The 25559-nt window shown below is 36.0% G+C and overlaps 1 protein-coding gene across 1 annotated transcript in view; it reads left to right on the forward strand.

Moving 5' to 3' along the window:
* The window catches only part of LOC308700265 (carboxyl-terminal PDZ ligand of neuronal nitric oxide synthase protein-like), a 102275-nt gene that overhangs the window by 24115 nt on the left and 52601 nt on the right, over positions 1-25559 (forward strand). Inside the window, exons 3-4 of the mRNA XM_081381827.1 lie at positions 7846-7938; positions 9609-9667. Coding sequence (XP_081237953.1) covers positions 7846-7938; positions 9609-9667 — 152 coding nt within the window. The remainder of the gene's footprint in view (positions 1-7845; positions 7939-9608; positions 9668-25559) is intronic.

Below are 25559 nucleotides of genomic sequence, written 5' to 3' on the forward strand. Positions count from 1 at the left end.
GTGATTCACAGCACAGCGGTTAAATGTAATCCCTGCGTACCTGTCAGAGACTGTTTCTCTGATTTTCCTTTGAAAGGAAGGGGTGTGAGGGCTGTGGTTCATTCTTCCTCTTTCTGTTTTTAAGCCACATATTCAACTTTTTCCCCACCATAGGTTTCTTGAGAGGTTTGTCTTTTGTTTTCACAATGTTTGTTAGTTGTCTTAAATGTTAAAGACTGAAGGGTCAAGCTGTATCACTCCTCATTTACAGCACACCAAATTTTGATTCATTTTTCCAGCACAAAACATTGCACAAAGTCCCATTCAGTTTAGTTTATTTGCACATGATGCTTCTATGCATTTTTGGCTTAATTGTTTAACTAAAGACATAACCCTCGTGATGCCAACATATTTGTGTGCATGGCATTTAGTGTTTGCTTTCAACCCATGCTCATTATGAGACTTGTTTACTCTCAATAATAACATCCCATCCACGCAAATACACGCTCACAGTCTGTTCTTTATTTTTCTATTTACCGCAGTTGACTCACTGCTATATTGAAAGAAATGGCAACAAATGCATCATTCAGAAAGCCATGTTTTGAAGAATGCTGAGATCAAATGATCAGTGAGATCAAATGTTATCAGTGTAAATATTTTACAAATATTATAATGCAATAGGTGATGCTCCCAAAGATTTTTTACCTAAAGTTTCAGTAATTGAACTTATGTTCGTGGTGGCATGTTCTTAGGAGATAAATTTTAAAATGTTCGTAGTAAAGTTCTTCAACAACAACTTTTATGTATTGCTACTTTAGCATTGCATTTTTTTGTCACAGTGAAGTGTTCACACTGATTATATGTTGTGTGCACTAAATAGACACTGACGTGGTCAAAACGAGTCATCAGAAAAATTATTACGGCCATCCAAAATTTGTTTTGGCCGAAATGAATTTCATTATTTTCTTCTTTTCTCTCTCCCTGTTTTGACCAAATATTAGGTTGTCAATTTTGGCTCTGTGGTGCTTTCAAAACATTACATTTATGTGGAGCATTTCAACACAGTGACATTGGCTTGACCAATGGTGTGAGTTTGGGGCGGGACTATCTGTTTGCTTGACCAATAAGAGATGAGGGATGGTGTTGGAGAAAGCTGTTTGAATATTACTTGCACAATTTAATTTGGTAATGTGCGTTTCTCACTTTCAGCTTTAAATTGAAGTGTAGCTTTGTGTTAATTCCAGAACATGTGCATGAAGATAATTTTAATACTTAATAACCCTCTGGATTTTTACATATTAGTGCAGTAACAAGTCCAAACTGTTTTGGATTACTACTTAAACAGCATTTCCTTAGAGTGATGAAATGTGCAAGATGAAATGAGAGTGAGGTATTTTCCACCCGGCAACGGTTTGAGAAATGGTCTTATGTTTGTAGGTCAGCCTGCCATTGCTTCTGTAATGAAACAAGCCATTACCTGTAAGTTACAGCTGTGTCACAAGGCTCATCATCTTCAGGGGTCTCTGACGGTGGTGAGAAAGAGAGAAAAAGAAAAGTATGAATGTGAAGACGCTGTATTCCCCAGTGGGCTTTTTATACTGAGAGGCTCTTCACAGCCAGCCTAATTATAATGTTCAGAGTCATTGTGTCATTGTGCCTCCTTTTTTTTAGGGAAAAGCAGCTATGAGCCAGAAGCTAGTGTTTCCTAATGTGTTTTTTTATTTTTTTTTATAGAAGACTGTAGAATAGATCATGGTTTATACAATTATTATTATTATTATTATTATTATTTTTTTTTTTTTATTTTTTTTTATTTTTTTTATGTGTGTGTGTGTTAGTGTTACGTTTATTTATTTTTTATATAGGGACCTGAGTGTCATAGGCCCTGTTTACCCCTGGTATTAAGGTGTTATTTATTTGTTCAGCCTAGGCTCTGAGATCTGCACACAAAAACAAATGGTTTAGCCAAACACTCAAAACCAAAACAAATAGTGTTCCAACCAATCACCAAATCAAAAAGCTGGCTCAAAACCTCACAACACCCTCCCCCTGTCGGTGATTGGTTGGAACACTATTTGTTTTGGTTTTGAGTGTTTGGCTAAACCATTTGTTTTTGTGTGCAGATCTCAGAGCCTAGGCTGCCTACAGAGACGCGTTTTTTGACGGCATGCTTATGGGGCGGGCAGCTAGCGGATCGTTAGGAAAGATTAGATGAATGTGATAAAAATATTTTTGGGCCTGAAATCACTGATACCACCTTTAAGTGCAAGTGGAAATATAACACAAAAGATAAAAAATGTTTATGGATATATGGATTAAGAAATGTTTCTTAATCAATATCAAGAAAGTATACTATAGCTAAAATATTCAAGACTTCACTGGTATTACAAGAGTGTCAGTTGAAGACCCAAGTTTGGTGAGCTTTTTTTGTCCATTTGATCGAAATATCAAAAAAAAAAAAAGCCCATATGTTTTCCCACCCATAGACCCTCATTTCTAAGAAATCAGGACCGAATTTGTTGAAATTGGACAAAAGAGATTGATTAAAACACCAGGTGCACGGAAATATCTCCCTCATCTACTTGTGATCCGATTGACCAAAACGCATCTTAATACCAGGTGTAAACAGGGCCATAGAGACTAGTGCACTCTTTTTAGTTGAGCTAGGAAACAGCCACCTTAGCTATCATTCACAATACCCTAGTAACCACCCTAAACCACTTAGCAACCACAACCCATCCTTAAAATTGTTGCAGCATTTTTTTTTTTTTTTTTTTGTGGCACGGAAATGTAATAATTATTCGAAAGAGATTCAGTGTATCACTTTCTGCTTTTCATTTTGCTTAGACGTTATTGTCTATTAAGAAAAAATTGTTTTTTATGACATTCAGAATTGTTTTGTTTTTTGTTTTTTGTTTTTTTTTTAAGCAATGAAACTTGGTTTACTCCATACAGATTCAATAAACTGATTTTGTTTCCTGTATCTCACTGAAAGTTAATGCTAGACTAAAGATTGGTTATTCTGGAATAATATTTCAAAACGATTTGCCAGTCATTTTATCAGAACTTATCAGTCCATCAATTTATTTTCAACAATTTGGTTGTCCTTGGGCGCCTTGAGGACATCTTTATAGGTTGCTATGGGAACGCCATTCTTGATAGTATCTTGTGTGGCCTGGACACTGAACGAATCTAAATGTTGTTTCAGAGCATGTCTGTGTCTTTCGGTATCATGGAAAAAAGACTTGTTGACAAAGTCAAAGTTGACTTACTGCTGTGCCAGAGTAAAATGTTGGTGTCATATATCGTCTGGATATAGATTTCAGATTTTCTTTTTCTTTTTTCTTTTTTTTTTTTTTGTCTGCGTAAACTTGCAAGACAGATGTGCTTCTACCCTGCAAGAAATGTCTGATCAGAGACCTTTTTCTCCGCTTGCACCTCGACTTTTTGATAAGCTGCAGAAATTGTCATCAAGATCCTCCATGTCTGATGATTAATGCTGACACATTGTCTGTCCCATTGTGCTGCTCGAGGACTGTACGGACAGCTATGTGACTCATTTGCTGTCTAGAATGCAAAACTCTTTCAAAAGAGGTGTGGTAAAAGAGCCATGAGACAGAATGTCGTGACTTCTTTTACCCTGGAATGTACAGATCGCATTGATTTCTATCCCTTTCTTCCAAGAACTGTCAGAATGCCCTTGGTGGGAAAGTTATAATGTAGCCCACTGTCTGATTTAGCCTTTATCTCACACAATAGCTTGTTTTAGGCATCTGTAACATCTTTGAAAATCCGTTAAAAATATTATATTTTAGATATCAAAGCTCTAAACACAAATTCATCTCCTTGACATTCAGCATGGCTGTAAATTGCAGCTAACAAGTATAGTTATATTTTTCTTTTTATTAGATAATCCACAAATTATTTATCTTTATATAATAGATATACTGTCCTTGTGTTATTCATTCCTTTATATTTTTAGTTTATTTGTTTTTTTTTTTACAAAAGGCGGCAGCAGGTTTCCTTGAACTTTAGTACTTTTAAACTGAAAGTAATAATTTCTGAGTCTGATGTTAATTCAGAAACTGCTCTGACAGATTCACTATGGATTCATCAGACCAGAAAACCTGAGTTTGAGTCGTTTTGAATGATTCATTAAAAGAATCGACTTCAAGGATTAATTTGTTTCATGAATGGGATCAAACTGATTGTACTGTAAAATATGATTCATTTTGTCCTGCTGCTGTAGATTTTTTGGTCTTTCATGAAACATAAGCTAAATACATTTGTGTAAGTTGTATAAACAAAAAACTAAACAAAATTGCTAGGGAAATTGCTTATTGATTTGTGCAACAATTGTTTTATGTATGGATTTATGAAAGCAGGTTGCATACTTCTGTGTTGTCCGAATAACTTTCTCCAGATGGGTTGCATGTGCAGTGCAAACCCAACTAATCAATTATGTAATTCATTATTGAATTTTTCATGGTCAAATTGTATTGATTAGTTTAGCTTATTTTAATTCTTACCCACCTCCATGATCAGACTATCAAGTCTGCTGTGTAAGTGATGTTGTCTTGGGACAATACAAAATAAAGTGTCGCCTATGATGGAGGATGACATTATGATGGATCACTCTACCTCTCTGGGTTGTTCAATAATCAACCCATAGGCCTAATCTTACATGCTAAGATAGAATTAATGTTGGAAGTAGGAAGTCATTGCCCCAGCCTGTGTATGTGCATGTAGCTGTCACGAGTAACCCAGGATTTGATTTGTAGATTGCTGGCATTGAACGATTTAACCCACTGAATCTCCTGCTCCCAGGAGGATTACTAAAATCCTAATCTAGCCTCAACAGCGCGTGAATGTCACTCTGTTGAAAGATGCCATTTCTCAAAAGTGACCGATATTGTGAATGCTGTTGCAATGAGCAAAACGAGCTTGTCATTTTAAAGGTGTGCTGTAGATCAAATGAATGGCTTATGCTCTGTTACTTTGCTCTGTGCATTATTATAGCTGAGCAATATCGTCCTTGCCGTCTATGAAGTTTATAATAGATAATAGCAATTGTTATCCTCTAATTTTTATAGCAGAATAAACATGACTTTAGGGATCCATTGGGATTGGTTAATATGGTGCCTGCCTTATTATTAGTAAAGAGTGTTCATAGTTGTCATAAGCTGGAAGATTTTATGCATTCCAGAGCTAAAGCTATAACATAATGAACATCAGCTTCTTGAGTCAAATTTGTATTTTTATTTTTTTATCTAAAGAATAATATGATGTCGAGAAGAATAAAGTGATTACAGGATGTTGTTTTTGCAGCAGATTCCAAGAGTTAAATGTAACCTTCAGTTCAGTATTCATTAAAGGAGTTAGTTGTCTGATCTATTCATTCCCAGATCCAGACCAGTGTTTCAGATATACACTACTGTTCGTGTGTGTGTGTGTGTGTATGTGTGTGTGTATATGTGTATTTACAGTGCTATGCATAAGTTTAGACACCCATGCTAAAGTTGACTAAAAAGAGGAATAAAAAATCATCTTTTGGAAATTGAACTTAATGCCTTAATTTAAAAAATTAGGAAAATCCAACCTTTAAGGACACCAATTTTCTTTGTGAATGAATAATGTATCGTAAATAAATAAATGTTCTTCCTTAAAATACAGGGTGCATAAGTTTGGACACCCCTATGTTAAATTCCCATAGAGGCAGGCAGATTTTTATTTTTAAAGGCCAGTTACTTCATGGATCCAGGATACTATGCATCCTGATAAAGTTCCCTTGGCCTTTGGAATTAAAATAGCCCCACATCATCACATAGCCTTCACCATACCTAGAGATTGGCATGGTTTTATTTCAGTTAGCCTAATTGCTGGTTTAATTTGCATTGAGAGATGAGCTTATGGAAAATACTCCATGGATACTTAAATACTTATGGAAAAGCTGTAATGATGTCCAATTTGTAAGTGAATAATTATTATTATTTTTTTAATGAAAAGAGGTTGGTTTACAAATCTGTCTAAATGATTCCTTTGCGGATGTTTATAAAGTAATCACAATTGCTGTATCTGCAACTACATAACTGTAACTACATGTCATGTGAACAAATTGCTTCATTTTGATAAGTACTGATAACTTGCAGTTCAACAAGCGAGTCAGATTTGTTAAAAAAAAAACATCTGAGCAATTCAATGAGTCTGTTCAGTGATAGATTCATCAAACCGATAATTTGTGAGTTTGAACAATTTATTAAAATAACCGGTTCACAAGTCATGTTCATAAATCGGACTAAACTGGTGGGGCTATGCTTGTTTTTGCATATCTCTATAGTTTCAGGATTTGTTTATTTTTAGTAAATAGTCTTTTGGTCTCATCATATTCAATTCAACTCATCTTTGCCAAAGGTTTATCTGTAATTCAGTGCAGGAATGATGTTTTATCCCATTACGTGTGCTATAGAGTATTTTCTCAGTTTGCCTTGTAAAATATTTGTCTCTGAAAGCACTGCTAGTTTTCTGGTCTGGTTGTTTGAACTTTCCTGTGACCTTGCAGGTTCAGCTCAGAGAGGAATTCAAGATAAGCTCAATGCTCCTCATTGTTATATGATTATGCAGGTCTTAACTTCGCTCATATTTTAACACTGGTGTAAAATTTTGCCAGGCCTGTAATGTGCATCTTGAACAAATCCCACGATGCTGTGTCTATAGGCTACACCTTTTATTACTATTTAGTACACTCAAAAAATAATGTTGAATCGCAGAACTTGTAATAGGTAGAGTCTGGTGAAATGGGTTTATATTGTGGCTTAATCTTTCGAATACATTTCTCACCGACAGCAGTGTCTGTATCTTTTTTTTTGACCCCAGTGTGTCAATACTTGATGAAATTCCACTCAGCACCTGCTGAGAGACATAAAATGGGGTCCAGGTGGCTGAAAGAAACTCAATTAAAATGAGACAGGAAGGCATGACTGCAGAGAGGGGCTAGGTCCAAATTGTGGTTTGTCAAAACAGCCCAAAAATGAGTCATAGAATCCACTTTTTCTTTCATATGCATATCTGAAAGCCGGAAAACACATATGAAGCAAACTTTCTCCTAATTTACTTCTCATTATCTAACATTAGCCAGTGAATAAACAAGATGCAGGGTAGCTAGATGACTACTCTGCTATATTTTCTTGACGGGGAATGTAGCTTTAAAGGATGTTAGGCTTGATGTTGACATTATGTAATTAAACTATAAATTAAACTTTCCTAATGGTCCAACTTGGTCTACATTCTGACAATATTGTGTGTATATTTGTATACTGCGCACATGAGTAGGAATGAAAAATGAGAACATGCTGCTCTTCATACTGTCCCTGCAGAGACTTGTTTACTTGTGCAAGTGTGTTTGCTCACAGTTGTTTGTACCAACACCCACATCCATACATCTCTAAGCAGGCTAATGCCTTTGTGAATTTTGGAAGAGCGCTGCATACTGTACATCACAACTGAGGAGCCATAGAGTAGAGAACTCGATTCTACCCTGAAGCACTTCAAAGGCTTTGCTGTTCTCTTTCTGATTTCCACGCTGTTGATAAGCACTTGGCTCATTTAAAAGTTCCAATCTTGCATTTCAATTGTCAAAACGTTAATGGCATTTGAGCTCGTTCTCTACAAGTACATATTCGCCAATAAAAAAGGTGAAGTTATTGATGTTTGCTGAGGACAGACCACACTATTTCTATTTAAATGGAGGCCAAGATTGAATTTAATTCCTCTAAGTATCCATGGGTGTCCTTGAGGGGTGGAAAATTAATTACTCTGTATTGATATTTCTTCCCATAATGATCTCTACCTCTCCTCTACTCTTTACAGTATGAATTTAAAGTGAAGAATATCAAAAAGAAGAAAGTCAACATCATCGTGTCCGTGGACGGGGTGAAAGTAGCGCTGCGGAAAAAGAAAAAGGTAATGTTAATTAATTAGTTAATTAATTTGTTAGTTTAAAGGGTGAAGCTTCATTCATTCATTCATTCATTCGTTCATATTTATTTTATTTATTCATTTGTTCATTTTAATTATTAGTCTTACACAGTGGTATAGTGAAAATGATATTTTTATTATGGTTTTTCAAACATCAAAAAGAGACCCTTCATATAACAAAAATCTGTGCAATGTGCAAAATGAAACAAAAATAAACCAAAATAGGAGGATGATGATATACAAGGCCAACCTCTCTTACAAAGTATAATCACAATAATTACAAAAAGGGAATTCAGATCCTGCAGAATTCCCAGAAATGGTGTATCTAATTCTTTCCAGGTGTAACACAGTGAGTCCGGATAGTCAGAAAAGAGGAACGTAGTATTTTTCTTCCACAAAAGCAGGATAACTTTCTTGGCTACAGTCATAAAATATTGAACAGGTAATCGTACCTTTGGACTGAGAGACTCCAGTGAGTCTGACCAACCAAGAATTGCTATCATTGGGTCAGGAAGTAAAACACAGTTATAGAACCTTGGCAAAAAAACTGGAACATTTCTAGCTAAAAACTCTGAATTTGTGCACAGAACCAAAAAAGATCATGTGCCAGAGTACCCTCTGCAGCTTTACACTTCACATATTGGGGAGACAGAAGGATAGAATTTGCTAAGCTTTATTTTAGAATAGTGTCTAAGTCTATGTAGATTTAAATCTGTAATTCGGTAATTCAAGAATAATACTTTTACTATGCAAAGTATATTGTTTGCAATACTTTCAACTGAATGTTAATGTAGGATGATGATGCACATGAAATGCACCAGGAACTCTGTATCAGTATTTTCGTGTGATGTTAGAGATTATAGAGAGTCTTTGTAATGATGTATAATTGGCTTTTAAGAATAAAAATATTGTGCTATAAATTGTTTTTGGGCTGTACAGTACAAATGTTCATATTGGAAGTTAACACTTGCACTAAATACATTTTATTTATTTCCTGAAAAATAAATAAAACATAATATTTCGATGAACGCAAGCTGCAAGATATAACTTTTGGGGGGAAATTCCGGTGGCGTTATATCACGCAAGTGCTTTAACAGCGTCAATACAATGCGCATGAACTGCTGGAAACACATTTCCGGTTAATTTGTGTCGATTGTAAGTGACGTCACAGGGAGAGGAAGCGCTGGTGTCTGAGCGTGCAAGTCTGAGAGTGCAAGTGCAGGTCTGCAGCTTTTTAGTAACAACTGCATGTCATAATTTAGATGGGGAGGATGACTATAAGCTTCAAGCAGCTTTAAGCTTAGACTAAGGGTTTGATCCTGGAGTTTTTGAGATCAGTGGAGAATAACAGGCATCACAGCTTTACTGTGTTCGCCCTTTGGCAAGACACTTTGCCTTAAGCTGGTTTCCAGGATGGTTTTTTCCTTTGGCAAAATGCTTAGCTCAAAGTTAATGGGTACAGTCAGCCATCTTAAGTTGCCTTGTGCTGTACATTTAAACCTAAAGTATTGATTTGCACAGGTGCTTTGTCTCTTGGTTTAATTTAGAGCTGGAACTTAAATGAGAAAATTGATGGAGCAAGTTTCTGCCTCGGATATATTATCATTAAAGCCTGGCTTGTGGTGTACTGAAATGATCTCTTTGATTTCCTGCAGAAAAAAGAATGGACCTGGGATGAAAGCAAGATGATGGTGATGCAAGACCCAATATACAGGTGCGGAGCTTCATAAAATCACTCTTTTATTTTAACTGCATCCAGCTCTTGACCAATGGATCTGTCAGTCCTGAGAGTAAGTGAGTCATACCTTGTGTCAGCCCTCAAGTGGAGGCTTTCAGTGGGAAAGGTGAATAAAATGATTGTGTCATGTTTTCCCTTAAACCGTGCTCCTAAATATATCACCTTCACAATCACAATGGCAGTGTTCGCACAGTCAGTGTTTAAGATTGACAACCGTTTTACGATCAAGTGTGAATCTCAGATTGTTTATACAACAGATTGTTGTGATCAAATTATGTCAGAATGGATTCTTTTTGCATTATTATTATTATTTTAAATAGTTGATTTGAAGTACAGATCTGTGTCAGACGTTTCTCATTTTTTGCTGCTGTGTGAATGTAGCCAATGCGATTTTGCTGTTACTAATGTTTTGTTCTCAGTCTAATTCTCCATTTCATTCAACCTGTCCTTGATCTGTCAGATGCGTCCTCAAAGTCTAGTTTGGTATTTCTCCCCATGAGGAGACTTGCTGTGACTGGCTCTCAAATTTCACACTGTTTATGTGCTACATATCAGATAATAATTATAAAAGAAGCCAAATAAAGACTCAAATGACACTCGTAGTCAGAGCGACTTACAGAATTTGACTTTCTGCTTCATAGGATTGTGAAAAAGGCTTCAGTTACTGACCAGAACAATTTAATAAATGAGACTGAGAGATTTAATTGCACTCTATTTCATTTAAGTAATTAGACAGTGGGAGGCTCAATTAACACCAGATTAGTCTTTTGATTATGCAAATTAGGACAGCGAGTGTTTTGCAGATTGGAAAAATCAATGTACTACTTTATCTCAGTGTATTGAACGCAGCCTTTAATATATTTTGGACTTTCTCAAGGGGAATCAAAGTGAATTTTGCGGAGCAGATCAGTTTGCGTGCTGTTTGCCGACTGTGTCTGCCAAATCCTGGATCATGAGATGTTGTGGTTAAGAGTTCAAATCTCTGGATTAGTCGAAGGAAAGCAGCAGAACCCTTGTGGTGACTGTCATGTTGGGACGGCAAGGTCATTATTACCTTACAGCCATTTCATACACAGCCCACTTACTGTGTTCCTCTAAGCTTTGCTGAGGAGGATGCAGGATCCAATTTACCAGTCGCTGACAGACTTAATGAAAAATGAGGGGACTACCACACTATGTCATCAGTATTAATCTTTACTTGCACTTACGCCCTGATGCTAAGCATCAGATTGATTTAGAGCTGGCAGGGAACAACTGCATTGTCACAAAAACATCTACCAGCGGTAACCACATGACAGTCTTATAAGACTCAAAGTAGAAATGATCTGATGGCCGAGATGCAATCTTTTCCTTGTATCCACAATAGCAGCCACCTGCAGTACGAGTATTTTATCTAGGATTTAGTTGATCCGTGTGACTCAAGGGCATTCGGTGAAATGCGGTCGGGTTGGTTTGTCTTTAAAAGGCATAGAAGTACAGTACAGAGAATAAAGAAATCGGTTTGCACTGATTCTTTCATGAGTCTGTCTTTGGGTTGGGAACAATGTGAGAAATTATTGATGATTTTAAGTGGCGATGGAAGTAGGGGCTATTAATGAAAGAAGCTTTTCTTTCAAGCTTTTATTAGCCACAAAGAATTTTGAGTTTTTGCATTTGTTTGAGATTGAAGATTAAGCTCTTTGGATTTTTAGGTCATGAATATTTCCATTTAGAACTTTTTAGATAATTTTGTCATTTAAAAATTCATGAAATGCTCACCTTTTAAAGATTCAGTAAAAAAAGCATATTCAATATTCAGATTTTCTTAGAATTTTTTATACTGTGTGTGTGTGTGTGTGTGTGTGTGTGTGTGTGTGTGTGTGTGTGTGTGTGTGTGTCGTGGGTCAATAAGACTTTTTTGATACATTTAATCAGGACACATTCAATTTAAAGTACTTTTAAATAAATAAAAAAATCTTTTGATCAATTTAATTGATATTTTATAATGTTGCAAAAGATTTTTATTGGTATGTTAAGAATGTTTTCTAAAGTATTGTGACACTGAAGAAAAAAAATCAGCTTTGCCATCACAAGTATGCACTACATTTTGAAATATATTAAAAACAAGAAAGAAAACTGTTATTTTAAAGTACTAATATTTTTACATTTTGTTTTTTTACACAATTTTACTGTTTTTACTGTAGTTTTTATCAAATAAATGCAGCCTTACAGAGCATAATAAGAGACTACTTTCAAAAAGTAGTCCTTTACCCCAAACATTTTAACAGTAATCCTAATCTGGTCTATTGTACAGTATTTCACTTTAAAAATTTGCCTCTTCGGTTTCATTAGCTCAGTCAGAATCGAACGATCACTTGTAAAACATTTGCCAAATGCATAATGTAAACATAAAATGTTACATTTTATGTTTACATTTTATGCATTTGGCAAATGTTTTATCCAAACCAACTTATCATTTTATCATGCTCATGTGTTCCACTGGAATCAAACTCATGACTTTGTTTTTAGCACAAGTCTATACTTTTTAAGCTACAAGAATTCCTATTCAACATGCTTTTTTATCAGACTTTTGTCATTTAGTATATACTGTACATATGCAGCAATCACAATCTAATTCTGAACTTTTTCAGTGATAAACTTATACACTTTAGTAAAAAAAAAAAGTCTGCTTAATACTGAGCAGATGTTAAAATTCAGTCTTAAATATTAAGGCATGCAATAATTTTGTTCATCAACTCTTCATCTTTCCTGGATCACAGTGTTGGGATCGGTCCAAAGCAGTAGCCAATATCTACATCAGCACTGCTGAAAAAGCCCCAGAATGCTTCATCTCCCAGGCAACATATGAGCGCAGCGTCCCCATTCGAATATGAAAAGCTTTCTCGGTCGTCCTTGCTCAAGGGTATGTGTGTGAGCACGTGTGTGTTTGTTTCTGTTTGTTTGCGTGTTGAGGACACACAAACCATTAGTGTTTTTCTTTTTTTCTTTTTATGAATACACTTCCATTAGTGCTGGAGTATCCACCGCAAGCAGCCGATAATTCATGACTCCATGATTAAAACCAGCTCTATCATAATGGATACCATACTGGCATCTTCATGTTTATGCAAGTTTTCCAGAATTGGCAGGCATGTGACTCCCAAATGCATCTCTCTCGTTCTGCAGATCACTCGTACTCTCTCTTGTTGTGTAAAAATATGGTTTTGGGTGATGTTTGGCGGTGTAGATGTGATAATTCATCCATATCCTCACATTCCCTTCAGTATCATTGGTGAAATAGTTCGCTAAGTCCCAGCAAGAGGCGGAATACATTACAGTATGTACTAGGCAAAAAGCACGTAATCTCAGGATGATGAATAATGTGGCTGGTTTTTGTACTTACCGGCTCTGATCAATGAGTTTATGAATCTACCGCATTGCAATGTACACCTAAACCATAGAGTGTGTGTGTGTAGTTGATTGCCATCTGAAAGAATAGACCAGCATGTGAATCAGACCACCCATCTCAATTATAAATGAGACTTTTATCTGATCAGAACAAGACAGGGACTACACTGTTTGTATAGCAAACCCTGCAAGGCTGGATAGGCTGATTGCCCAATGGCAGGTTTTGATAATTCCTGGTGCATTGAAGAGTTGAATTAAAATGTGAGTTTCAGCTTACCTTACTGCATAATCACAGGACTTTATGTGATGTCAAGATTTGAGTCATGTATGCATATCTTGGGAATGTTTGTCATCTGATGGAAATTTCATATTTTGCTCTATGTACAATTTAACTAACCCCCAATATAGTTCAGGTCCCAATTCACAAACCTAAAACCATTATTTGCTTTTATATTGCATGTCTAGTTGAAATTTTACTGTATATTTGGATGAAATGCTCCTTTAATATAAAATTAATTATATAATTAGGCTACATCTCCAAGTCATTCTGACCAGTGTTCTTTTCTTTTCTTTTCTTTTTCAGTTATACCGTTCAAAAGGTTGTGGTCAGTAAGATTTTTTAAAATGTTTATGAAAGTCTTATATGCTCTCCAAGGCTGAATTTATATGATCAAAAATGCATTAACTGTATTATTGTGAAATATTATTACAATATACACATTTTTATAGTTTTCTATTTCAATATGTTTTAACTTGATTTATTCCTTCCTGCGATGACAAAGCTGGTTCAGCATCATTACTCCAGTCCTCAGTGGCACATGATCCTTCAGAAATCATTCTAATATGCTGATTTGGAAACATGTATTATTGTTATCAATGTTAAAAACAGTTGTTTTGCTCATTATTGTTGTAAAAACCATTTTTTTTTATTTAAGGATTCACTCTCAGAAAAAAAGGTACATAAGCTGTCACTGGGACAGTACCCTTCAAAAGGGTACTAATATGTACCATTTAGGTACTAATATGTACCTTTGAGGGACTAATATGCACTCTTTAGGTACAAAAGTGTACCTTTTGAAAAGGTACCGCCACAGTGACAGCTTTTGTACCTTTTTTTCTGAGAGTGTTCCCTGATGAATGGGAAGTTCAGAAAGCATTTTTTGTTTTTATTAGAAGTGTATTGTACTATTATAAATGTCTACTGTCACTTTTAAACAATTTAATGTTTCAATTGAAACACACACTCGCCACAAATCCTGCCTCTGTATTCACACCCCCATTAAGGCCTGCATTGGGCTCATGCTTTAAGGGAGCGTTTCAGGATGTAGACAACCAAAGTAGCTAATCCTCATATTCTCTCTCTGTAGTGTCGGCTAAAACAGACTGAAAATGTAATTCTAAATGCCATCTCATGCCTTCATAATACCTATTTTATTAGCTTCTCATTCTCATGCTGTAGCCGTGGACTTTAATTGGGTGGGTGTTGGAGAAAACCTTGTGTAAGCCATACCTCTGCTGTTCGACTGTTACAAAGCAGAGACTTATTAAAATTGAAATTCACAAAGACATGAATGTCTATTCCTTTAATGAGTGTTACTGTGGTGATGCAGTTTCACTTTATTGTTTGCTTAATTTAATGTCCTACACACATTAACCTGATTAAGCAATATTTCAATGTTTTTGTTCAGTTCCAAGTTCGCCAGTTATTAACATCTGTTATCTGTCAGACAGATGGTCGATTACACCTGGTACTGACACGCATCTCAAATGGTGAGCAAGCCGTCAAGTCTGACATTTATCAGGACGGATTTACATTTATGCTGCAAATTCTGTGATATTTGATATGTGCGTTTCAATTAGTGCTGCACGATTAATCGTATCGCAATCGCGATGTCAAGCCTATGCGATTATATGACGCAAAATGTTGCGATTTTATATTAAACAAATTAGCGCTGTTAACGCACTTATTAATGCAAATGCTTTTAAACCATTCATGCGCGATAATACATAAAAGAACGAGCTGCCTGTGAATGTCCTCCACACACACACACACACACACACAGATAGACGCGCCAGTATCAAGTTCTCTTTCGCGGTAGAACGAACAACACACGAATGCCAAAATGAACGCGCTGCCTGTGAATGTCTGACTGTGACACACAGAAAGACTCGGGCTAATATCGTGCGTGCGCACAAAACAGCATGCCAGAATACAGTTCTCTTTCGAGCTTGAACGAACAATAACACACACAATTATGCCAAAATGTCTTTTTGTCGAGTGTCTTCATAACATAAGAGTAGTCTTATGATGAACATGAAGAGTTGTGATGACTCGTGAAAGAATGAGGCGCGTGTGAGATCCGCGTCTCTGACAGCGGCTGGTCTTAAAGGGACAGTACACAGTAGCCACTAATTACATCTGTCGCTTAAGTTATTCTATTTTTTATTTTATTTTTTGCCTTTTTTTTATAATTTTTCTTTACCCCTGACATGTATGGTTATATATACTCTTGTATGTAAATTATGTTTTGTTCTTGTTAAAATGCAAAAAAAAAATAAAAATCTGTCGCTAAAGTTAATCAAAGAACAAAGGGAACAGAGAAAAACACTCACTGCTCTTGACTAAAGAACTTTTTTCTTTAGGCTGATTATCACTAATCTGTGTGTGCATTTATTTTCCTTGAGAACCAAGCAAGTTGACTCATGAAACCATTTGTTTATTATATCGCATATCGCAATCGTAATCGCAATATTGACCTCAATTATCGCAATATGACATTTTCCCCAAATCGTGCAGCCCTAGTTTCAATTTACATGTATATTATGTGGTTTCAATTTTTGGATCCGTTTGGACCCAGTTTACAGCCGTGCTTGTGATCTGATCACTGTGTAAACAAGGGCTCAGATAAGGAATTCTGATTGTATCATAAAGACTATTTGCCCAATAGTTTGTGTGAGTCACTAGGGAAAGGGTGTGAAGAACATGATTAGTGGCAGTTTGATTTTAGTGTAAATGTAGTAATGAAGCAACGGTTCACGTCACACCCTTTGGTATGTGCTAGTGCATTTAATGTTATTTCCTTTTTAGTAACACGATCTGCAAGCATATGGCATCACTGTTAAATGTTGTTCTGAGCACACCCTGATAACAGTTATATTACCCAAATTGTTTCCTACACATACAAGCAATTAAACCTTTGATCACACTAGTCAGTCAATGCAACTGTAACTTTAGTTCAAAGAGAAACTATTTCCATAGTTTTTCTCCTTTATTTGCATTTTCTACTTTGCTGAAGTAGCAGCTTTTGCATTTTTAGTTTGATGTTATTATGTAAAAGTGTTTTCCACTTGTCTATACTAGTAACTACCGTTCAAAAATGAGCAAGGACACATTCAATTGCTCAAAAGTGACAGTAAAGACATTTATGCTACAAAAGATTTATTTATCTTTAATTGAATTCTGTATCAATGTGCCAAGTTGCCATACTACTTGGCAACCGTTCACAGTTATTTAAGCTAATGAAATAAATTACTTGGCAGAATTTTTTCATTTATTTTGATTATTTTTATTCAATTATTTATTCATTGAACATTTGGTTCATTAAGATCAATTAGCCATCATTGTCATGTTACAGTAATTCTTCCATGCTGTGCCCCCTTTAACCATGGTGAAATAATGCACAGCCTCGAGTGGCTTTTTGCTTTAATAACCATCTTAGAAGAATTGTTGATTTATGTATTACCTGTCACAATCATGAATTTTGTGCTGATAATTAATTGTCATACAAATAATTGCGATTGACTAGGCTACTTAATTCTGTCAGTTCACTTAGAGTGTAAGCCTTATACATATTCTTTTTACTTGAAATTGTATATAATATAAAAATTCATAAAATAGGCCTATGTGATAAACTATAATGCTGTGTTAAAATAATATTTATTTATTCAATTATTTATAATATAATATGATATAATATAATATAATGTCATGCAGTCTGAATAAACCCACAAACCTTATTTTGTCAAATTGCGATTAGATTGAATAACTACGATCAGACGATTAATCAATAATTGTGACAGGCCTATTTATGTATTTGACATTTATGGCCAGATTTACTAAATGGGGCAAATTAACATGAGCACAATTCCAAAAAAGCACTGATGTTAGTGGAAATTTAAGCGGATCATTTCCATAATGAAAAAACGCAATCTACCAAGAGCAGTGCAAATTAGCGTCTGGTTTAGACATGGTTTTTGGGTGTTAAATAATGCCGCAAATACCAGTAAATTGACTTGCGCAGACCTTAGTAAATCACCTTGCATGATTCATTTAAATACTCCCATAAATTTTGCAATTGAAAAGGAAACTCCTTAAATCTGGCCCTTAGTCTGTTGTTGTGTTGTCATTTTTAACAGCTCTGTCTAGACTGACATCCAGTTTCCTGTTTTGGTAGTATAAGATGTGCCGATATAAATGTGTACTCGCAGCAAGTGTACACAAAGTACAAAGTATCTGCAACCTGGCAGGAACTGTTGGTAGCTTTCTGTTTGAGTTCTGTACAGAGATGCATAACCCAGCATGAGCTGTTGAAGAGTCAGCAATGTACATTTCCCAAAAGCTTTCTTTTATTTAGTTCACTTTTCCCAGATTTCTTTTTTCTAAATCCTGCTACCCTTTATCAGTTAAGTGTGCAAGAAAGATTGTAAGCCCTTCTGGGAAATCTTTTCCATACTGACACAAGGGTCTGGTTGTCTGTGTCTTATTAAAGTTCTCACTTGTTTCCATCTAAAAGTTGATCATTTAATCATTTCCTTCAGTGATTCCTGCCTCTTCTCAAACTTTCTCTAACTAGAAAAGTGTTGACATTTTCCCCCCAAGTAACCTTTGTAACTGGGTTTTCTTATACTTTAATTATTATTTCATACATAGGAATGATTCATATTTGATTGCTGCAGTGATATGCATTCAGTTTTCTCAAAGATTTCAGTGAGTTGCCATTTTAGTAGTTTAATAAAAGACATGAATGTCAGAGTTTAGTTAGCTTTGGGTTAGCTAGTTAGCTTTTGCGTATTAGCCTACATGTTCAGTCTATAAGCGCGTAGCATTTCTTTACAAAGTGACCACTGGCCTGGCATGCATAATACAGCGTTTTTTTTAGTTTTCGCAGATCTGTGTGAACGGGGATCATTTTGACAACGTTGCTGTCTGTATGCGAGAAAAAAAAAAAAAAACGCAATGGAAAAACCAGTTTTAGTGCATCGTTGGTGTTGCACCCTACATTTTTTTAATTTATGCAATTAACACATTTCGCTTGTTATTCTATCACAGAAGTACTGGGATAAGTTTATAGTCCTGATATAAACACTGATGTCCATGGACACGATCAAAATAGATCAAATCACCTTTTGAAAGTAACTTGACTCTTCAAACGACGATGTATCAATTAAATCGTTACTCCACCAGGTGGTGACAAATGACTGTTAAAAATTTAAATATGTATTTGTCATTGAATCATTCATTTCAGAGATATGTTCATGCTGATTCATCCAGTAATGAAACAATGTATGAGTGAGTCATTGAATCATTCATTAAATGTTTTTTTTTTTATAATTCATTCAGATTAATTAAACATTTTAAATAGACTGCAGCAATTAAAATTTTGTCAGAACCTCTAGTAAATTACATGTTATTTTGTTTAGTTGTCTGTTTAGAATCATGGGAGAATCACAATCTCTGTTTGAAGCAAAAAAAATAAAATCGTGATTCTCTATTTGTCTAGATTATTATTATTTTTCGGTTGAACAAAGATTAAAAGCATTAGGTGATATTTTTAAAGACTTACTAGATGACAGCATTTATCAGTAAACCCGTTATTTTGATTGATTGAGTGAGTGTAAGTGTGAATATCTGCAAAAATACCGCAAGTATAATTTTGTGGCTGGTATGCTTTCTCACAAAAACGTACTGAATAGCATTATTAGGTCTGAATTGCAGATGTCTCTTGTGGGATGACCTTGGTGCTCTTTAAAACTCTGAACTTATTCAGCAGACATTTTCATCAGCAGAGTAGACAAGGGAAGGCCAACAGGAAAACTGCTGACACACTGGCTGATTGGAATTGATACTGGATGGCATAGTTTTTGCCAGGCAATGCTTCTCTCACCATTGACACAAATGACCTGGCTTTAGCACTGCAACATATTGAGGAATGCTATTGCTAATAAAAGTTCAGTTTGATTTAAAGACTTATACGATCCATTCCATATTGCTCTATTTTGGCATATTTATTATTCCTTACAAAGAAAGCTTGCTTTTTGGAAATGTCCTGCCAGCTAATCATGAAAGGAAAGGCCTGAATTGCTGTTGTTGTTGTTTTCCTTCTGGAAAGTAACAGATGAATGCTATCAATTTATGTGCCAGACGGATTGCATATTTTTTTTAGCGCTGTATCCGTGCTGCCATTTGCGTAAACCTCATTGCACGGCACATTTAGCTTGTAGCACTGCATCCGATATTCCATGAATACATAAAAGGTCCACCTCATTGGTCGTCTAAATGAGCCACCGGAGGGCATGGAGGGTGTGAGGTGTGTGGCTGATGAAGTATGTCGAGCACGTCGTCTGTTTGTGGGTGATTACTGTCAGAATGCTCTGAATGGCTGTAGATAAAGCAGAAGCGGAGGCAGATATGCCCTCAGAAAGACGTATTGCATAGACAGAGGGTTGTATGTTTTCCTCTATTTGGTGTTAAACTCAATTACAGGAGGCTTGGAAAGTCGTAAGCTATAACTTTTTAGTGGAGGGCATCCCTGAGAACGGTGCATGCACCTCCAGAACATCTGTATGTGAAACTAGGCTGTTTAAAGACTAACCTAGAGGGATGCACATAAAACTTCCTAATATCCAACACCGTTTGATCCTTAGCCAACCTTGAAGTAGTTTAACAGAGCTGCTCGTACAGTACATGCAGCTGTCTGCATCATCTTCACTTTGGTGAATTCAGTAAAGGATACAGCATATTGAACTTTGGAAAAGCACCTTAAAGGGATAGTTCACGCAAAAATTTTAATTGTCTGAAGAGACTCATGTGAAATCATACATGAGAGAAGCCAGTCAGTTGAGTTTGTGGCAAAACCTTTTACAGTGCTTGCGTATTGTTGTCTTTCAATGCATATGATAATTCATACTCGGAAAGTAGAACTGAAATGGCATTCATTACAAGATGATTAGTTAAAAGATTTCTAAAGCACCTGCAGACTATTTTTCCAGTCATGAATTTTGTCATTGAGGATTTAAAAAAAAAAAAAAAAAAAAAAAAATCTTGTCTCGTCTCGTGACCCCAATCCTCTCTCGTCTCGTGAGCTAAGTGTCTCGTCACAGCCCTAGTATATAAGCAACTTTGTTTCATTTATCATGTGAATTCCTTTATACAGAAAGTCAGACGTTCTTGCCTACAATGAACCAGAATACATTTGGAACATTCACAAATCATGATGCTCATCAGTTTTTTAAAACTTGTAGAGTTTGCAGAGCTCTAAATAAGTGCTGTTCTCATTACAGCAAAAGAGGGACAAACCTAGATTTTTTTGTATTTTTTTTTTTTATTCAAAATTATGGTGATTTAATGATTTATTTATTGATATTATCCAAACTCAAGCTTGACCCAACCATTAGAGTCCCTCCTTTTACTTTTCTTTTTATCTTGTTCTTTGTTTTTACTGAGATGCTTGAAGTGGGGTGACAACATTTGTCTTAGGAAGGAGACAGTTTTGTGTGCTTGCAGATTTCCAAGAGCAGAGAGAGGTCTCATTAGACGTGTCAGTGGGAGCTCAGAGGAATAGACGGATGGCTCTTAATTATTGACCCGCTTGGCAGCTTACGACACTGAGATTTAGATTCTTCTCGCCTTTCTCTCTTTACTGCCCCGTCACTGTGTACCCGACACATCCATTCAGAGTCTGTCAAAGCTGCTGAAGGAAACAGACGTTATTACTGTACAAACTCACCTGTTACTTTTAAATAATAGACATTTAATGGTGATTATATGTGTCTGTACTCTACAATGAACAGACCTCTTGATTAAAATCAGGACAGTTCCATATTTTACATGCTATGTCCCGCTCCACAACAGAGGTTCAGTCAGGTTGCCATTTGTTGTAATAATTGGTCTGTGTTTTAGTTTGATTGATTGATATTAGCTGTCATTTTCATAAATGGAGTTACTGACAAAGATGGTTGTTGACAGGTTTGGTCAGTTGAAGGAATAAATGGCCTTCTTTTATTATTTTATTTTAAAATAACAAAGATAATACTGTTTGAAACCCAAAGTATTATAAGTCTGAAATACTGATGATTAAAATATGATGAGAGAAAAGGAACATGGCAATATATTAACTTTACACATCAGATTATTGCTAGCTATTGTTTATTTCATTTTGAAAGAATTATTGACTGATCTTTGTCTATATTGCATTTTGGCAGTTTTTTTTATTAATATGGTCAATTTAAAGCTTTTTTGTCGAAAGACAAGCTTAAAATAATGAACATTTTATGTAGTTAATTGCCTCATTAATATATATTTTTTAAATACTGCATAAAGAACTACATCTGTTGCTTCCATCACAATATTGAGATGGAAGTTGAAAATATCTGGTTTATGTACTTAGATGTACTGTACCTGTATGTACATGCTGATATCCGTCAGGTAAATTATCTAATATCTTATTAAAACAAACAATCTTTTGGAAATCTAATAAACCATTTTGAGTGTTTTTGTTCACCCACTGTGTTGGGGCACATGCAACACACGTCTCTGACCTGTCCTGATGTTCTATTGTGGCCATCTGCTCACTCTATTCTCTTCCCGCTTCACGTGTGTGTGTGTGTGTGTGTGTGTGTGTGTGTGTGTGTGTGTGTGTGTGTGTGTGTGTGTGTGTGTGTGTGTGTGTGTGTGTGTGTGTGTGTGTGTGTGTGTGTGTGTGTGTGTGTGTGTGTGTGTGTGTGTGTGTGTGTGTGTGTGTGTGTGTGTGTGTGTGTGTGTGTGTGTGTGTGTTTGTGCACACATGTATGTGTGCCAATGGCACTTCAGTTTTGTTGGATGCAGAAGGGCTATAGCAAAGACAATACCAATCAATAGGTATTTTATTTATTATCTTTCAGTGATCATAATTATAGCTGCATTAATGATGGCAATAGTTTTAATAGGAAAAATATGCAATAAAAGGGTTTTTTCTTTTCCCCATGTTCAAGTTATAGGGATAGCAGAGTGAGAACAGGAAATGTTGACAAGAATAGAGGGGATCGGGTTCAGGAAATGACGCAAGTCGGACCTGATCTCCCGTTGCTAGCATGGGAATGTGTTGGAACTCGCACTAACTGCTAAGAAAAACATTAAGTCAGCTAGTGTTGTGTGCTGAAAAGGCTTTTGTCATTGTTATGCTTTCCTAATGAAAAGTTTAAATGGCTGTGTCAGCTTAAGACCTCTTTCCCTCCTTCACTGTCAAGAACGTCTTTCTCCCTTTTCGTTGTTTTACTTTCTCCCATGTCTTTGTAGAACAGCCAAGTCAGAAAAGTCAGTCTAGGCTTAAATTCTCTCATCTGTTTGACAGCACTATTAAATAGCACAGTTAGAAAATAAATGTGATGTTTGCCGGTAGTTAAGCTACTGTTTAAAGAAACATTATGTATTTAAATATAGAGTTTGTTAGTTCTTAAGTTGATTGGATTTCAGGATAGATGGTGTACTCCTCATTTTTTCAAATGCCAACAATATGCTGAGATTTAACATAAGCCCATAACTTGCAGCTTCTTCCATATCTACATTTCTTGCGTTTTTTTCCTGTCACTACCATTTTATTTCCTCGTTCATATCTTTTATTTACAAATGTATAACAGAGGATTACTACATGATCCATTCCAAGCATGATGGGACCCCACAGTTCCAGATTCGGCTCAGGTTTGTGTTATTTGAGGGTGTCGTTGGGTTTGAGCCTGTAATTAAATAAAATTACATTTATTATTGTTTGAGCTTCAACTTAGCCTAATGTCTGTGTAGAGTATACCTTTGCCTATAAACAGTTTGTCAAATGTAAATGTGGTACATTTTTGTGGTGTGCATTGGACAGGACTTTTTGACACATGAATATTCATTTTCAATATTTTCATACCACATAGTAGATAAAGGAATCATTCAAGCGACGCTGCATGTTGAGCTATTAGTTTTCTAATCTACTACAATTATGACAAAGTGAGCAATTTTACATTCCTTTTGTGCAATCATAGGAATTAGGCAGTAGACCCAACATGCACTTTGTATTTGCATGAATGTGGTAACATTTCACTTAGAGATACTTTAATAGCAATTGTGTATCCCTGAAGAAATTATCAATTTGGATGACATGTAATTTTGTGTGTTTAAAGTCACAGTACAAATTGTGTTAGGTCAGCGTGTGGCAAAAGGACACACAGCTTGTGGTTGTGAAAATGAAATGATGCAAATGAAATGCAAAGATTGAATGGAAATTAGAGCGGCAGCCAATAAGCTTCAGGAGAAGGTGCTTAGAAGTGTTTGTTCTTTGCAAAGCCTTTTAGCAACGCAGTTGTTTCTTATGCTACTGCTGCTGATGGTAACGGTATAAATGTGCAGTTAAAAATCCTGTTTGTCTGTGTCCTCAGCAAATGCAAAACCGCATGAAAGCCTAATCAAAACACATTAATCATCTTCACTGAAATTTGCCGCTTGAACTTGACAACATGCCCATGAAATCCCCTGACTCATTGGATGAGGCAGCTGACATGTCAGGACAATATTTATTTTTATCTGGCAGACATGAAGCCGTAAACGATTGGGGTCCAGTGGCCCTCTTGAATCTCGGCATTTCGTTTTTAAACATTTTGAGCTAGTTGAGTACATGGATGAAAAAACAGTCGCATCCTAAATCATTTACATGAAGATAACACTTGAGTTTGACTATAGAATTTGAGTGTATAGTTAAGTGATTACAATGATTTTGCTATCCAGAAGCCTGCTAAACAAGGAACAGCAACCCCAGGAGGCACTTGACAGTGTGTGATTGCAAGCTGAAGAGACTGAATAATGTGTGTACTATGGGACTCTCTTGGGATGATGGGACTGGGGCCGTGTCAGCTCTAAAGGTGTGCTGTTGCCCCCCTACTGAAGAGCAATGGTGACATTTGTGTGCCTTTATTGTTGCCCAGAGCATAAACTTGGCACCAGGAGCAGGGAGAACTGGCCTGCTGTTATTAACAGGAATATAATAAGAGACATCAATAATTCAGATCTCTCATTTGTTGTAAAGTGCAGAGAAAGTCATGGCTCATCCATACTGTGCTCATGACTGCACTTGCCTGTGTAAAAAAACACATAAAAAAATTCACCAGAGGGGCAGTGGAGTTTGGAAATTACGTTACAAAGGTAAGTTATGACTTCACTTCAGTACATGCCGAATGGAAAAACATTATGAAGAATTGCTCTAGTAATTACACATACACATACGTGTCACATATGTTAAAGGTCCCGTTCTTCGTGATCCCATGTTTCAAACTTTAGTTAGTGTGTAATGTTGCTGTTAGAGCATAAATAATATCTGTAAAATGATAAAGCTCAAAGTTCAATGCCAAGCGAGATATTTTATTTAACAGAAGTTGACTACATCGAACGGCCCGTTTGGACTATATCCCTCTACTTCCTTCTTTAATGATGTCACTAGAACCGTTTTTTGACTAACCTCCGCCCACAGGAATGCTCCCTCAACTCTACCGAAATTTGTTTATCGTTTATTCGTTTGCAGACTTCTTATAACTTACTGTGTTTACTCAGCTCTTACGGTGATTTTCTGAAGTAAAACTGATGCTTCATCTTTTGTGTAATGTACAATAAACTTTATTAAACTCATCAGTATATGTTTGATCATCATTCAGCAGCAGACTTGTAGGCTATTAATAAATAATGGATACATACAAGCAGATGACAAATACGTTATAATAACCGTAATTAAACAACTAAACTATACCTGATTCATCTCTATACAGCACTCTGACTCTGTAGGCATTATTGTCCGACTCGAAATGAACACGTTACTGAGAGTTTCTGATATTATCATCATTCCGTGAGATGAAATTGTCCTGAGAGACTGAGCGCGAGCTCGTGAGGCTCCGCCCCCTGGGTTGTCCAGCAGCAGCTCATTTGCATTTAAAGGGCACACACTAAAACAGCGCGTTTTTCTGTGCCCCAAAAAATGACAATTTAAACATGCTGTAAAAAATGATCTGTTGGGTATTTTGAGCTGAAACTTCACATACACACTCTGGGGACATCAGAGACTTATTTTACATCTTGTGAAAAGGGGCATAATACGGGACCTTTAATACAGTTAGCTTGTTGTTGATGGTTGTCAGGGAATTCCTAGGGTATTTTGGTTGGTTGCTCTGATGTTGTTGTGGCTAACTGCAATGGTGTATC

This window comes from Scardinius erythrophthalmus (genome assembly GCF_964197995.2).
Source record: "Scardinius erythrophthalmus genome assembly, chromosome: 12".
Taxonomy (NCBI): Eukaryota; Metazoa; Chordata; class Actinopteri; order Cypriniformes; family Leuciscidae; genus Scardinius; species Scardinius erythrophthalmus.